General features: G+C 46.5%; 1 protein-coding gene and 1 long non-coding RNA gene across 2 annotated transcripts in view; both read left to right on the top strand.

Moving 5' to 3' along the window:
• LOC135808695 (uncharacterized) overlaps nucleotides 1-15,027 on the top strand; it is a 35,360-nt gene that overhangs the window by 16,593 nt on the left and 3,740 nt on the right. The window contains exons 11-18 of the mRNA XM_065321918.1: nucleotides 2,677-2,803; nucleotides 3,273-3,354; nucleotides 5,308-5,386; nucleotides 6,236-6,364; nucleotides 7,296-7,410; nucleotides 8,334-8,491; nucleotides 13,437-13,543; nucleotides 14,543-14,593. Of these exons, the coding sequence (XP_065177990.1) occupies nucleotides 2,677-2,803; nucleotides 3,273-3,354; nucleotides 5,308-5,386; nucleotides 6,236-6,364; nucleotides 7,296-7,410; nucleotides 8,334-8,491; nucleotides 13,437-13,543; nucleotides 14,543-14,593 (848 nt within the window). The remainder of the gene's footprint in view (nucleotides 1-2,676; nucleotides 2,804-3,272; nucleotides 3,355-5,307; nucleotides 5,387-6,235; nucleotides 6,365-7,295; nucleotides 7,411-8,333; nucleotides 8,492-13,436; nucleotides 13,544-14,542; nucleotides 14,594-15,027) is intronic.
• On the top strand, nucleotides 8,927-11,088 carry LOC135810732 (uncharacterized). The gene is made up of 3 exons (XR_010552352.1): nucleotides 8,927-9,086; nucleotides 9,172-9,261; nucleotides 10,211-11,088. It is a non-coding gene; the product is annotated as an uncharacterized LOC135810732 (long non-coding RNA).

Below are 15,027 nucleotides of genomic sequence, written 5' to 3'. Positions count from 1 at the left end.
GCGTAGGGCCCTGAGCTTCCAAGCTCTCTCGTTACATTATTTTTGCATCGGTTATAGTGATTGATGTAAAATCAAGTGTTGTCAAAGGAGACCAGGGTGTTACTTCTTGGTGAAGAACTTGTCCAGTGTTTTTTGGTGAGTTCTGCTTGAACAAGTTGCCGAATATGCCTCCATTGTGAGGAAATCCTGATGTTGTGTGTCAGGAGCCTTGGCTGCATAGAGTGCGTTTCTCAATGTGTCCAACGCCTTGAACACCTCTGCGGATGATGGCGGCTTTGTTGGAAGATCTTCCTGATGATCATCATCATCTTCATGGTCACTATCCTCGCCTGCTAACTGCGCAACAATAGTTGTGGCATCCTCAGATGGCGGACATGAGGTAGGTTCTGCATCATCCCGGTCATTCAGCTCTTCAATGTCTTCGGCTAACTGATCAGTGACAATAGGAGGCTCGTCTTCATCAGGATGATCAGCATCAGTATCATCTATGGTAGGCGAACCATCCCTAGTGTCATGAGCGGGGGAACGAGCCTAGCCTTGCGCCAACAGTTACGGATAGCTGTTTCTGTAACGCCTTCCCAAGCTATCCTGGAAAACTGCAAACAGTGCATCATGTTGATATTCTGCCGTAGAACAGTTGAGCTCACAACTGGTACTGAATCATCCTCCAACAGCCTGTCGACCTTTGTTAGCAAGGATCGTCGGTAGTGCGACTTGAAGCACATGATGATTCCTACATCACATGGCTGAATTACACTAGATTACACTGAATTACACTGGATTACACTGAATTACACTGAATTACACTGAATTACACTGAATTACACTGGATTGCACTGGATTACACTGAATTACACTGGATTACACTGGATTGCACTGGATTACACTGGTGGTGTTGGGATTACACTGGTGGTGTTGGGAGGAAGAAACACCACTCGCACCGACTTGAGGCTATCTGCAATTGCGTCCAATGTTTGTGCTGGACAGTTGTCGACTAGCAGGACGATGGACTAGCTCTGGTGAACTTATTATCCAAATCCACAAGCCAACTGCAGAGCAACTGGCTGTTCATCCAAGCCTTGGGATTGCTTTCCCACTTGCCCTTCAGCATGGCAGCTGGGGTAGTGTTGGCTGCTTGGAAAGCACAAGGCAGTTGTGAACATCCTATTGCCAGAAGGGGAAGCTGCGAACCATCCATACAGGTGGTGATGGCGAACGTCACTCTGTCCTTCTGTGCCTTGCCTCCTTTCAGCTTCTCATCGATGCGAGACAGTGTCCTGTTTGGCAATGCACGCCAAAACAAGCCCGTTTCGTCCATGGTGTAAATGCGGCTGGGTCACTATCAACACTGGCGAAAATCTCTGGCCACTTGTGATTCACAAAATGAACTGCAGCTGCCGAATCCGCGTCGGCTGCTTCTCCATGCAGCGTTTTGGACACGATGCACCGCTTCTTCAGAAAGCGCTGGATATGCGACTTCCAGGCGGTGTCTGTTGAAGGCAATGACAATCGTGAAACAAGTTTCTGCTCCACGGGTGTGTCGGCAATCTCCTTTCCTTTCACAATAAGCATATCGTAATTCATTACCTTTGGGTTCTTCTTCCTACATCTGTCATAGAATGTTTCCAAGCCTTTTTCTAACAGTTCGCAGTTTGTCTGACGGTTCTTCATCAACTTGGACGTGCCCTTTGCTGCCGTCTCGAGTGTCGCTTCTTTCCGCTTGAGAATGGATGATACAGTCGGCTGGGCAACTCCAAGGTGACGAGCGACATCGGCTTGACTCCTCTTGGGGTTGTCGCTTACGTACTTGATGGCCTTCAGCTTGTCATCGACTGACATCGACTTCCGAACTGAAACCTGCTTAGCCATCGTTGCGGCGTCAAACATTGATGTCCTTTCAACAAAGCGTTCAAAACAAATTCTTTTCAAACTAACTTCGCGAAGGAGCTTCGACAATAGCAGCTGTGCGAGAGCCTTTTTGTTAGGAGAACGAACTGCGTCCATGCCGCGTACAAGTCAGATATGTACATTATACCGTACGGTGCGGTGCATGCATGTGTACACAGGACGTAGAATCTAGCTACGGACTACGCTAGTCAGCTGTGCAGTACGTAGAGTCAACGAGTACGGCGCGCTGAGTCACTTGACACCCCACTCGCATACGTTGCATGCAGCATGGTCATAGTAATAATTATATCGCTTATAGTGATAGAATGCTCAAAATCAAACACCAACACTATAGGCGATACTGACTGTACATGGATTTTCAAATGGTGGTAAAACACACCTGGCAGTGTGTGTGTGTGTGTGTGTGTGTGTGTGTGTGTGTGTGTGTGTGTGTGTGGTGTGTGTGTGTGTGTGTGTCTGTGTGTGTGTGTGTGTGTGTCTGTGTGTGTCTGTGTGTCTGTGTGCACCTGGAGCCTCATCGAGCGTCGTGTCCTCTCTCTCTTCTCAAGTTTCCCAGTGATGGGATCACGTGACCCTTTTGCGGCAGTGACTCTACAGGACAGGACAGATGTGTGTGTGTGTGTGCGTGCGTGCATGTGTGTGCGTGCGTGTGAATGTATACAATCATGGTGCTTGTACATCGGCATGGACAGTATGTTTCACATTCTAGCTGTTTGACGGGCTTGGCCCTCTACTCTACTCTACTCTACTCTACTCTACTCCTTGCAGACACGTCGCAAGCTGACCACCTCTCTACCCGCCGGCAGCGAGAACTCCTCGCTGAAGAAGCAGAGTCTACACGACATGCTGATAGCACCGGTGCAGCGACTGCCCCGCTATCTGATGCTGCTTCAAGGTACATGCAATGGCAGTGTATCGGTGTATCGGTGTATCTGTGGTGCATTCAGCTGTAATGTGGTGTATGAATGGTAATGTTGTCACTGCTAGCATCACCACACATTGTCATTGTAAGAGTACGAGCAGCTATGAATGTGTGCAAGGAATGTGTGCAAGGCGTCCTCTTCTATGAAGACAAGGTACAGTAAAACCTGGTGTAAGCGACCTCTGCTTTTAGTGACCACCTGCTCTTAACGACCGGTTTTCCATGCACAGACAGATCTACACAGACACTGTGGGACCTAATTCTTAAGACCACCTGGCTTTAACGACTGCTTTTACTTACACCGTGGGGTGTCACTTAAACCAGGCTATACTGTATTGTGATCCTGTCATCATTACATCATCATTACATCATCATTACATCATTATTATACTATCATTTTAGTTTTGATGGTTCACACTGCTCCTGTGCATATTGCACACAGGTATTCTGACTTCCACTCCGGAGTCCCATCCTGACAAAGCTGACGTGTCCAGCGCTGTCGACAGCATCAAAGCAATCAACGAGTAAGCATGATGGTTGTTTGCGGTGCTGATGGTGCTGATTACGCTGATACTGCAGGTTGTAATCCTGATCTGGATGATACTGCAGGTTGTAATCCTAATCCGGATGATACTGCAGGTTGTAATCCTGATCCGGATGATACTGCAGGTTGTAATCCTGATCCGGATGATACAGCAGGTTGTAATTCTGATCCGGATGATGCACACGTGTACAGAGGTTGTGCGACCTATGTCCTACTTTTAATGCACAACACCTCAGGTGATGGCGTGACCACGTAAAAAGATGGACTTCTAGCTTGTGGCCATAAATGGGTCAAACTTTAAAGGGGAACTGTCACCAAAAATTTTCTTTGTCTTATCTTGTAGTTCCTTGGCTCCTGATCTCGATGGTGTTATCCGTTTTTCTCTGCGATGGCTGGAAGTGGGTGAAAACTTGAAAAGAAGGTGCCCAAAATTGTCCCGAAGTACCGAGTGACGTCACGCCGGACTTGACCTCCACGCGTACATTCGTCGTCAAAAACGAAGTCCAGCCCGTGTGCTGGTCGATTGAGCTAGCCGATATCGCGATGTACGGTGCACGTGTGCCTTTTGAACTCTAACACAGATGGGTACGTCGTACCGAAGGAGAATGCCAAAGAGGCAGAGACCCACGTGCAGCTACACAGCCAAATCAAAATAAAAAGCAGCTGAGCTCTCACCTTTTTGACTTCTTCCGCGAGGATCTAAGTTTTTTATTTTGTGAGCACGGAAGTATGTCGTTGTTTCGAACTTTTCGTGTGAGGAACAACACGATGATGAGCGCGTGTGCCGAAAACAGTACTCCTCCGGCCGGCGACAACACCACCAACCCGAGCCCCAAAGGAACGCAATGTAGCTACGTGAAGGCGATTCATCTGGCGATGTTGCTGAAGATGCAGATGACAAACTCCGACGTCTTTCATTTCAGAGTCGGGTGGGCAACACCGCCACCTTCGATACAACGACATAGTTTTCAAGTACGAGGTATGTGTGTCACACTAACACCAAACACACATCCTTCCACTCCTTCGTAATCACAAATAAAACAAAGAGCTGGAGCTTCGTTGAGGAAGTACCAGTGTGACAAACTTCTGTCGACTTTTGTTTGGTTTTGTCCCTTTTTGGCGTTCTCATTGTGTACAACGTACACATCAGTGTCCGAGTTCAGAAGGCAAGCGTGCACCGTACATTGAACAGTTGGCTCGATCGACCAGCACACGGGCTGGACTTCGTTTTTGACGATGAATGTACGCGTGGAGGTCAAGTCCGGCGTGACGTCACTCGGTACTTCGGGACAATTTTGGGCACCTTCTTTTCAAGTTTTCACCCACTTCCAGTCATCGTAGAGAATAACGAATAACACCATCGTGATTAGGAGCCAAAGAACTACAAGATAAGACAGAAATTTTTTGGTGACAGTTCCCCTTTAAGTTATTTTTAGAATTTGTTTGGCCATCCCCTATGGAACGCTCTTCCAATTATGTTTCTGAAGTCTATTTCTCCAAAAATCAAACCGTAACAACAATAGGAGTTCAGCCAGGTTTTGCTCCAAAAGCACTGGATTGGGAAAACCAGGCCGCTTCGCTCTTCTTGTAACGGTACATTGTGCTGTTTGAACCCCAGTTGAGGTACCTTTTTTGGACCCTCTTCAAGTTTCAAGTTTCGCGGCACTTCACCATGTACGATAAAATTGCCAAAAAAACGGGAGCTCGCCAGAGCCACGGCCCATCTTTCTTTATGAATGGCCTGTAGGCACAATGCACCGATTCCCGTAGTCATAGGCCAGGTTTGATGACTTCATGCATGTGCCGCCGGTGTTCTTGCCTTTGACTGTACGTGTGCGTGCGTGCGTGTGTGTGCGTGCGTGTGTGTGCGTGCATGCGTGTGTGTGTGTGTGTGTGTGCGCGCGTGCGTGCGTGCATGCGTGCGTGTCTGCAGGAAGATCAACGAGATGAAAATGGCACATGAGGGTGAGCAAAGGCTGGCAGAGCTGTTGCGGGAGATTGACGGAGTACCTGTAAGTACGAACACATACAGACCAGGGCAGCCTGCCTGCCTGGCTGGGGACATGGCTAGGAAGTGGTCTGGACGAAAATGCACTGATTCCAATGGTGAAGGTCCCAAGTTGATCGGAGCAGCCGTTCCCGAGTTATACCAGCTTGAAGTTTGCACTAGATTTGGTGACATCATGATGATGTCATTAACTTGTCCAGACTAGCCCGGATTTATGACGTCACAGAGATAGACATTGTATGGGAGTAGATTGGGAAATCACAGTATTTTGGCTCTCCACTGTCCCAAAGAAATGGGATATTTTCAAACTCCGGTATGGGACATATGGCACCCTACGGTATCCTGACTGGAAAATATTCTGGTAAGAAGTTCGTTTTTGTAGAGAAACAAGGAAGAAATCGGTCTTTTCCCATCTACTTACATACAAAGTCTTTCTCTTTGAAATGCAAAAGATATGACAGTGTGTGTGTGTGTGTGTGTGTGTGTGTGTGTGTGTGTGTGTGTGTGTGTGTGTGTGTGTGTGTTAACTGTTTGTGCGCTTGTGTGTGTGTGTGTGTGTGTGTTTGTGCGTGCGTGTGTGTGTGTGTTTGAGTCTCTCTCCCCTCTCCCAGGGAGACCCACGTGACCAGTTTTGGCAGTGAGCAACAAGTACAAGTGCAAGTGTGTGTGTGTGTGTGTGTGTGTGTGTGTGTGTGTGTGTGTGTGTGTGTGTGTGCGCGTGTGTGTGTGTGTGTGTGTGTGTGTGTGTGTGTGTGTGCGCGCGCGCGCGCGTGTGCGTGTGTGTGCGCGTGTTTTTGTGTGTATGTTTTTGTGTGTATGTTTTTGTGTGTATGTATGCTTGTGTTCTGAGCAGGAAGCAGTAGCCACAGGCAAACGTTGGGTGGTGAACGAAGCCAATGTGGTCATGGTGGACGGTAGCTATTCCCCGGGCCAACGCACTGATTTGCCCGTCAAGTTCCTAGTGTTGTCGGACTGCATTCAGGTAAGCACTGGTGCTGTGAACATGCTCTTGCAGCTGCTGAGGTGCTCTAATACTAGTAATAGCGGGATTTCTGGTACTGTGTGAGCAAAGTAAGTCCTGGACGGAAAGAGGTTGTTAAGAGCTCTACATCACTTTCATCATAGCCTAGGAGCTGTGGCATCATTCATGATCCACCGCAAGAAGCCAGCAACAATACCTGTACCTATGGTGAAGTAAAAATAATGGTATCATAACATAACATGATTGTATTGATTATACCCACCGTAGTGCTCGGTGAAATCCAACCCAGAGTGCACATTTGGTGCCCTCAACTTTCACGGCCCTTGACGCCCTGGAAGTGGTACGAATGCGGTTGTACGTACACTTGTACAAGTGAAGTGATGTAATCGGTATACAAGTGAAGTGATGTAATCGGATGTGTGCCCGGGAACCAGTGTTGCACTTTGGGTGGGGCTTCAGTAAGCGCGACTGCTGCTGGGATCAGTGCAAGTGGCTGCTGTGCCAACCCCAGTGACATCTAACATGGCCAGACGGTCTGCCTCTCCTGTCTACTCCCACGGTATCTATCCAATGGCTGGTGTCAAATGTCTGAAGTAACACTTAATTTCTGTTTCTCAGAATCTGTACACGTGCTTCACAGTTGTGCTAGGTGAACTCCCACTCAAAGTACAACGCTGGCACAAAGGTGGCACCCTGGATTTGCCCGTAAAATAGGTCGTTAATACCCCGGAAAAAAAAGAAGAAAAACCTGGACCAGCCAGTCCGGCTACATGGCTGTAGTACTGTATACATCCAGCCTGTACATATAATACACTTTCTGTACATGGCTGTAGTACTGTATACATCCAGCCTGTACATATAATACACTTTCTGTACATGTATCACATTACACGTATAAATGCATGTACACACTATGATCTGTTCTGTTCAGATTGTTCTGAGGACGTTCACGAATCGTCAGCAGCATCTGACGCATCACATTGCCATACCCTACTCGGCGGTGCTCTGGTTTTGTCGATACTTTCATGACAGCACGGATCCTGCAGGTACGGTGGTGATGATGCATGTATGCCGATGGTGTTGTTCATTTGGTATGTTAACTGGCTACTACTTTCTAGTCTCTCCTTTCTGCCAGAACTTGATGGTGGTGGAAAGATCCTATCATTGTCACATTTTGACTGCAGTTTGTCGCTCATTGTGCAAATTCATCTTCCCATTAAGTACATGTATGTTTGCAGCTGTGTACATACCACGCATACACGCATACTTGTACAGTGTTGCTCAATGAAATCTGGTCGCGTGAGTCAAGTTTGCCCCTTGCACCTGTGACCATTTCGCAGCCCAGTGTTCGCAGGTCTAGGGATGCGCAACGCCCAGCGCGTACTTGAGTGACACTGTGACTGGATTTCATTGATCAGTACTGTACATTGCTGGCAAATCTGCACCTTGCTTGGCACCTGTTCCTGCACTCTCTAGTTGCATGACCGTGAGCAGGTGAGAGGTTCTACCTCCTTAAACGTGTGGAATCATGGAATGTGTTGTATGCACAGTGTGCCGGGTACGCTGATCGCACGCTGCACACCAATATAATACCCAGCTGTGCATGAGTCCAAGCCTCACTTCATTCACAGAGTCAGTGTCACGGGGCTTCCTACTACTGCATAGTCAATATGCTGCTGCTATCAAACATGCAGCCCCCCCCCCCCCTCTCCCCTGCTTGAGTTGTGTCCTCTCCCCTGCTTGAGTTGTGAGTAGCCATGTTGTAGTACGATAGTTACACTGGTATAGTTGCTTGATAAGGTGATGAAATAGATAGTCGTCTGCAGGTCAGACTGTATCTATCCCGGCCATAAACCATGGCATAGTTCATGTGGTTGCTTTTCTGGCAACTATTCAATTCAAAAGTGGTGTGCTCTGTTTGTCAATCAACCAAAAAGGGTCTTGTTCCTGCTGTTTGTACATTATACAGGTCTACCCGACATTGGTATCCATTTTAGTGACAAGGCTGATGGCAGCAAGAAGACACTGTTCTTCTCTTGTGAGAAGAGTGCAACGACATCAGTCACGATACTCCTCACCAACATGATGAAGGCAGCACAGAGTCACACGAATGGCGACTTTGCCAAGGTAACCGTCACACCGCGGACATGGTTATGTGTATGTGGTGTGCATGTGGTGTGCATGTGATACCTGTCCAATGTTCATACACATGCATGTCCCCTACATTGATGCTTAGCACCGCAATGCAGTGGTGTTTAGGCCACATGTAGGCAAAGGCGGAAGTGGTGCGTTAGAGCCTCCGCCTCATCACCAGCAATCAGCGACATCGCGCCTGACAAAAGTTTTTTTCAAATAAAATATTTCCACCCAAACGTCACTAGCCCTGCTGGTGCTGAGCTCGCGCGATCGAGTGTGAAGTTTTTTTGTGATCTCAATGAAAATAAAAAGGATTTTTTGAACTCACGCTGTACACAACTAAACAAGCTAAACAAGCTCTCGATCTCTGCATGTCTTTTTCGGTGGAGGTGATTTTTGTTGTTGTTATCGTTGTGGCTGGCGGCGAGAAGGCTTGCAATTACGCTAGGTATCTCATAGACAGAATGAGCCTGGTTTTTACGCCAAGCTGATGTTTTCAGCAGCAGTCCGCTGCGGAGAAAATTCAAGCAGTCTTAGGGGCCTGAAGTTTTCGCTGCTTCTTACCGGATCGACAGTGGGAAAGAAGGTACGTTTATTTTATTGTAATAAATTAGGTCGCGAGGTCGACACAATTGAGCTGTTCGTTGCACTGTGAATTTTTGTTGCTTTAGGGTGGCAGCGTGCAGTACCTTGTGAAATGGAGAGACTTTATCCTTTACGAACTTGGGAGTATCAAGAAGATATCAGTGACGATCTATCAGGTGATTTCATTTCATTTTGGGTGAATTTATTGAATGTATTCTTGCATGAATTTGAAAATCTCCCTTTTGTTTGCTGTAGATCTTTTGATGGTTCGGGCAATGTTGGGCCCTTTCTAAGATGATGAATGTTTGAGGCTGCTGATGGAGCTTGCACTGCTGTGCAGTGAAAAAATAGAAGTGAAATAGTCTATTTCTGACTTTCGAATCAGAAACTGGACAAAGGGGACCGAAGAATTTCCCTGTGAAGTTCTTTCCTCCAGGTTGGGATGCTTGCATGAACGTACATGGACAAAGCCCACGGGCTCACTACCTGGTTACCATCAAGCCTATGATTCGCCGTAGTCCATGTACGTTCCTGCAGGACTCCTGGATCTATGACAGGAGGGGATCGTGCTGCCCGGCAGTTTGTCTCTTCCACAGAAAGGGCATTGATTAATCATGAGCTTACTGCAGAGCACAACGAAAGCATTGTAGCATGAAACTAATTTGTCTGAATACAAATCTGCACAATGGCACAGACGGCTAATTGAGGTAAAGCATAGCATCACCAGCATTGTATTCCTGGAAGCAGTGCAAGTTATAGATTTAGGTATCAATATTTATCTAAGATTTAGCGAAGTCCGGACGCAGTACATTACTAGTGTGAAAGATAGAAGAAAAAGCAATGATATCCGTATATACCCGGAAAGAGAGGTGAGAGTGGGTGGGATTAAGTGAAAGCACTTGTACAAGCTAAACATCCGTGCAACCGGAAAGAGCAGAGAAAAGGCTAAAGCAATTACACAGGCCATGTGTACGAGGTAATTTAGCAGTGAGACCCAAACATTCTTGTAAACCAGAATGCAGCTTCAGCACACATTTTTCTATTTCTTCATGTTGCGCTGCTGTTGCCGTTTCCCAACGATATGATGAGGCTCTCCGTTATGCTTCTGCTGGTTTTCCTGTGCAGGTATGTGCTGCCGTAGCTCAGAGAAATCTTTGGCCAGGGTAGCCAAGATGGCATCACCCACATCCTCCTCTCCTTCAGGTTCACTTGTAGGTTTGGCATTCGTGCTTGACATCTCCTTCAGTACTGTGTAGGTCTTCTCCAATTTGTTTTTGTCTGCCCATACCATTTGCACTGCTCAGTGATGTCGGCGACAGTCGCCTCCAGCTCACCATTTTCCATTTTTTCTTTACTTTTTGGCTACGCTGTGTGTCCTTGAGGTAGCATTTGAGGCTGACCAGTTCTTCTACCTTTGTTTTGCAAACATTCTTGTCTAGTGTTCAGTGATCGAACCCAACGTTGAAGCACCCTTGTTATTTCTTTCCGTTTCTTTTTATTCTTGTACGCCGCTGCCTGCAACCGTGCATTTTAATAGGTTTGCGAGAATCTCTTTTCACCTGCAGCAACCAGAGTTTGAAAGTACCGACACAAACTGGAAGTATGCCCAGTTTTCAGACAACTAGCTGCTTCAAAAATTCTTATGTCAGATGAGTGACTGGTTGCGCAGCCGACATTATGGTGACATAATGTGTCCTTGTAGTTCTGTTTATTATTACTTGTATATTTCACTGTTCGCGTCAAACTCGGCTAAAGGCCGAGTTTTCCGCATCCGTAGGAACGCCACCACCCTTCAAGGATCGTGTGTTTATTATAACAGTGTATTTTGTTATTTGTTTTGACCATCAGTCCTTGGCTGATGCTGGTCAAACCTTCAACATGTTGACACGTTTTTCAAGGCATTCAATATACGTAGGCCGCAAGATTCTATCTTTTCATAACGAATACAGATGGCTAGTGCTTCCCCACTAGCTGCGCAAGTGTCATATCTGGCTGCGGCCAACTACCCTTTAATTTGTGTGTTGTCTCTATTGCTGTCTATGTCTCTGTGTGTGCCAGTATATGAGGAACGAGAATTGGTGTTATTGTAGTCGTTGTTGTTGTTCCGGTTGTCATGGGCTGTGGCTATTGAATGTAGGCTGTTGCTTTTGTTGTTGTACTTTTAGTTAAAGCTGCATCACAAACAGGTAACCACCTTGATGATGGTGCACAATATCCGTTGAAGAAGCAGCAAAAAAACACTGCATTCTCAAACCAGTGAGCTGCAGAATGAAACCAAGTATCTAGCTGGCTAAGCTGTCAGCCACTCTAAACACTGTCCTCAAACCATACCACCTAGAAATTTACACCAAACAAGTTGCTATTTGTCAACAGGCAGTCATAAAATTCGACTCCCTGACTCAGTCACTCTACACTAGACTACAGTACGAGACTCGTACAGAGTAGATCTACTGACTGTAGTCACTGAGTAGTCTACGTCCTTGTAGTTGTACATACATGTATGTACATGTTACGGATTTCGTCTCGTATTGATTTACGCATGTTGTTGTATTTGGTTCTTGTCTTGTGGAGTCCAGTGTCTGATGTCATAAATATATGGTCTAGGTGTACGCGCGAGTATGGTGTGATGTGTGACGTATATGGTATGTGGTGCATGCAAGAGTACGCGTTGTCAGAGTGTGAGGATGTGCTTCCGTCTGTGTGAGAGTGACTGTCAAGTGAATGCTGTACATGCGCAGTGCTAGTTTGGTCTGGGAATGAGAGTCATGTGTGATTCGTCAGTGGTCTGGTTGTCTTGGTCTTGGTCATGTGTTCTGTACGTATTGGTCCCTGATTGGTCGTCTCGATTTGTCGTCGGTTTATTACTGCTTGTTCTTTGTTGTTTTCTTCGAGTCTTTTCCCGGCAGTCTTTCCCGTCGTTCACAAAGTTTGTCTTTCTCCTCCTGTGCCCTCGCCGTTAGAAGTGAATACTAGTATGGAAGCTAACTGAATGGTGCGTTGTTGAGTGACGGGGGCCAGGGGGAGAAGCCTACTTCATACATGACAGCATGCATCATGTCATGTCAGTACATCGACATGGCATGCATCCAGCACATGGCCATGGGAAAGCCCCTACAAAATGGCCTTCAGAGAAAGCCACGCGGTTGGAGAGGTAGTTGACTCGAAAAAACTGAGAAAGAAGTGCTTTTCATCTTCTTGCTGTTCAATGTCAAGCCAGAAACAATTGAGAAGCTGCTTGAAATGTGCAGAATGAGGCGATTTCCTAGATCTTTGAAGCTAGAAAGCGCACTGGACCTGCAATCTTTTGGAACTGGTCCTTCTTGAGGACAGAGATCAGACTAGCCAGGTGACTGACAATGCTGTGGTTTGTTGGCTGACAATATTTGGAGGAAGCTTCAGAAATGACCATGAAGAAGGTCAATTCTTGCTACCGTACTTCCCCACATATAAGCCCATGGGCTTATAAGTGAACATTTGCTACAAAAAAGATGTGTTGCTGTGTGAACATGTTCGTGTAGAAGCCCATGCGCTTATATGTGCAATAAAGGTTTGTCTGTGCCCTAAACAACGGTGTTATCACAATGCTTAGCAGTATATTCAGCTCCCGGGTGTTTCACCAATAGTGTTCACATATAAGCACTTGCGCTTATAATTGAGGGGTGCGCTTCTGTCCGGACATAAGCACATGCGCTTATATGTGCGGAAGTACGGTATTTCCTCAAGATCACCAAGGTAACAGATACTTTTCAGTGGAGAAGAAAATCATGATTCTTAGGAGTTGAGATCGCATCGGTTGTTCAATGTTTTTCACTTTCGTTTTTTTCGTTGTGTAACTGTTCGTCTTGTTGGCGTGGTTCACTGGTTTGATGCCTTACATTTCGATTATGGCCATAGTTCAGAGCAATTTTCTTCCTTCCAAGATCAATCTCTGCAGTAAATGCGCAAATATTTTACGGAGTTTCGGACTCTGTGGGATGTCATATAATTGCTGGTAATGTCCGCCAACACCAGCTTACCAGCCTACTACCATTACAGTCGTGCTCAATGAGATCTTGCTCAATGATATCTTGCTCAATGAGATCTTGCTCAATGAGATCTTGCTCAATGAGATCTTGCTCAATGAGATCTTGCTCAATGAGATCTTGCTCAGTGATATCTTGCTCAATGAGATCTTGCTCAATGATATCTTGCTCAATGACATCTTTCTCAATGAGATCTTGCTCAATGAGATCTTGCTCAATGAGATCTTGCTGCAGCTCTGTATTTCTGGAAGCCACTAGTCTTGTACTGATGGCTAACTACTAGTACTATGTGTGTGCGTTTTGACCGGTGTTTTCCTCTGGTTCTGTAGAGATCGGCTTTGCTGACACAGTCAGCCATGTCACTGCCGTCCTGGGTGAGGATGGAGCCTCTGCTGCCAGATGAGTGCCGAGAGCCAGTGCCAGCGCTGCGTAACGTGTAAGCTAACATCACACACACACACACTACAGCACATACTGATCACACTACATCACACTACATCACACTACATCACACTACATCACACTACATCACACTACAGCACACTACAGCACACTACATCACACTACAGCACACTACATCACACTACAGCACATACTACATTAAAAAAATTCACGGTTCGCGTGAGACTCGGCTGGAAACCGAGTTTTCCGCATCCGTAGGAATGCCACCACCCTTCAAGGATCAAGGCGCAGATGCAGCTCCTAAATCGGTGGGAGGTGAGTAGATCAGCTCACCAGCAAGTGGTCAAAGACCGAAAATCCCATTCACTGCATCCAAGTTTTCCTCGTGCCAGGCCACCCCATACTACACCCCATACTACACCCCATACTACACCCCATACTACACCCCATACTACACCCCATACTACACCCCATACTACACCCCATACTACACCCCATACTACACCCCATACTACACCCCATACTACACCCCATACTACACCCCATACTACACCCCATACTACACCCCATACTACACCCCATACTACACCCCATACTACACCCCATACTACACCCCATACTACACCCCATACTACACCCCATACTACATTACACACACATAAAAGCATCTTGTACGGGAAAGTAACACAATGAATGCAATGCTCGAAAATGTAATGAAAACGCACACTATTTGCAGCAAGGACCTCAGACACTTTGTCTATATCGCTCCTGCTAGCAGTTGAGCACTTTCCCCTGAGCTGCATACAATGGACCCACCAAAATGGATGGACGTCGATTATTCGCTCAAGAACATACTTATTCCCATGGCTAGCAATTACCCTGTATAACCAGCGAATAGCACATTATGTTTTATCGTCTGAGTGTTTTTGAACACGGAACTCGGAGCAACAAGAAAGCCTTTGGTCTCTGTTGTTCTGCCTTGGGCAAACGAGTTTTTTTTTTGTTATTTTTGTCTCTGCTTCCCACACTGTAGAACCAACACGCGCAGTTCCGATGCCTTTGCACCGCGTGTGAATCCAAAGAGGTGGGTATCATGGCGGCCGCAGAGCTGAACATGTTTCCTTCAAACGGTGAAACCATACTGGTCACGATGATACCACCGTCTTTTTAAAGTTGTACTACAGTTCTGTGCGCTGTGCTGTGCAAGCGTCCGCATGCTTATAGGGATACAGCCAGACCTCGCTTAACCACACACATCCGTACCCGGTATTTGACAAAAATATCCGGATAGGCGGGGGAACCGGATAATCGAACACGCATGTATGTATGCATGACATGCTGTAAGTCGGTAACCAGCGATTTTCTTCCGGATAAGCGAGGTCTGACTGTACAATGCTTAGGCTAAGCATTGTGAATGCCTCACACAAGACTGATAAAATGTGACTGCCCTGTATGGCTCTGAAAGGATATCTTCTACTAGTCCAAGTTGCCGTGAGGTCATCTCCTCGCGTTCCACGA

This window comes from Sycon ciliatum, chromosome 2, assembly GCF_964019385.1.
Source record: "Sycon ciliatum chromosome 2, ocSycCili1.1, whole genome shotgun sequence".
Classification (NCBI taxonomy): domain Eukaryota; kingdom Metazoa; phylum Porifera; class Calcarea; order Leucosolenida; family Sycettidae; genus Sycon; species Sycon ciliatum.
Note: the sequence above shows the minus strand (reverse complement) of the source record. Positions and strands in the feature narration are given on the sequence as shown.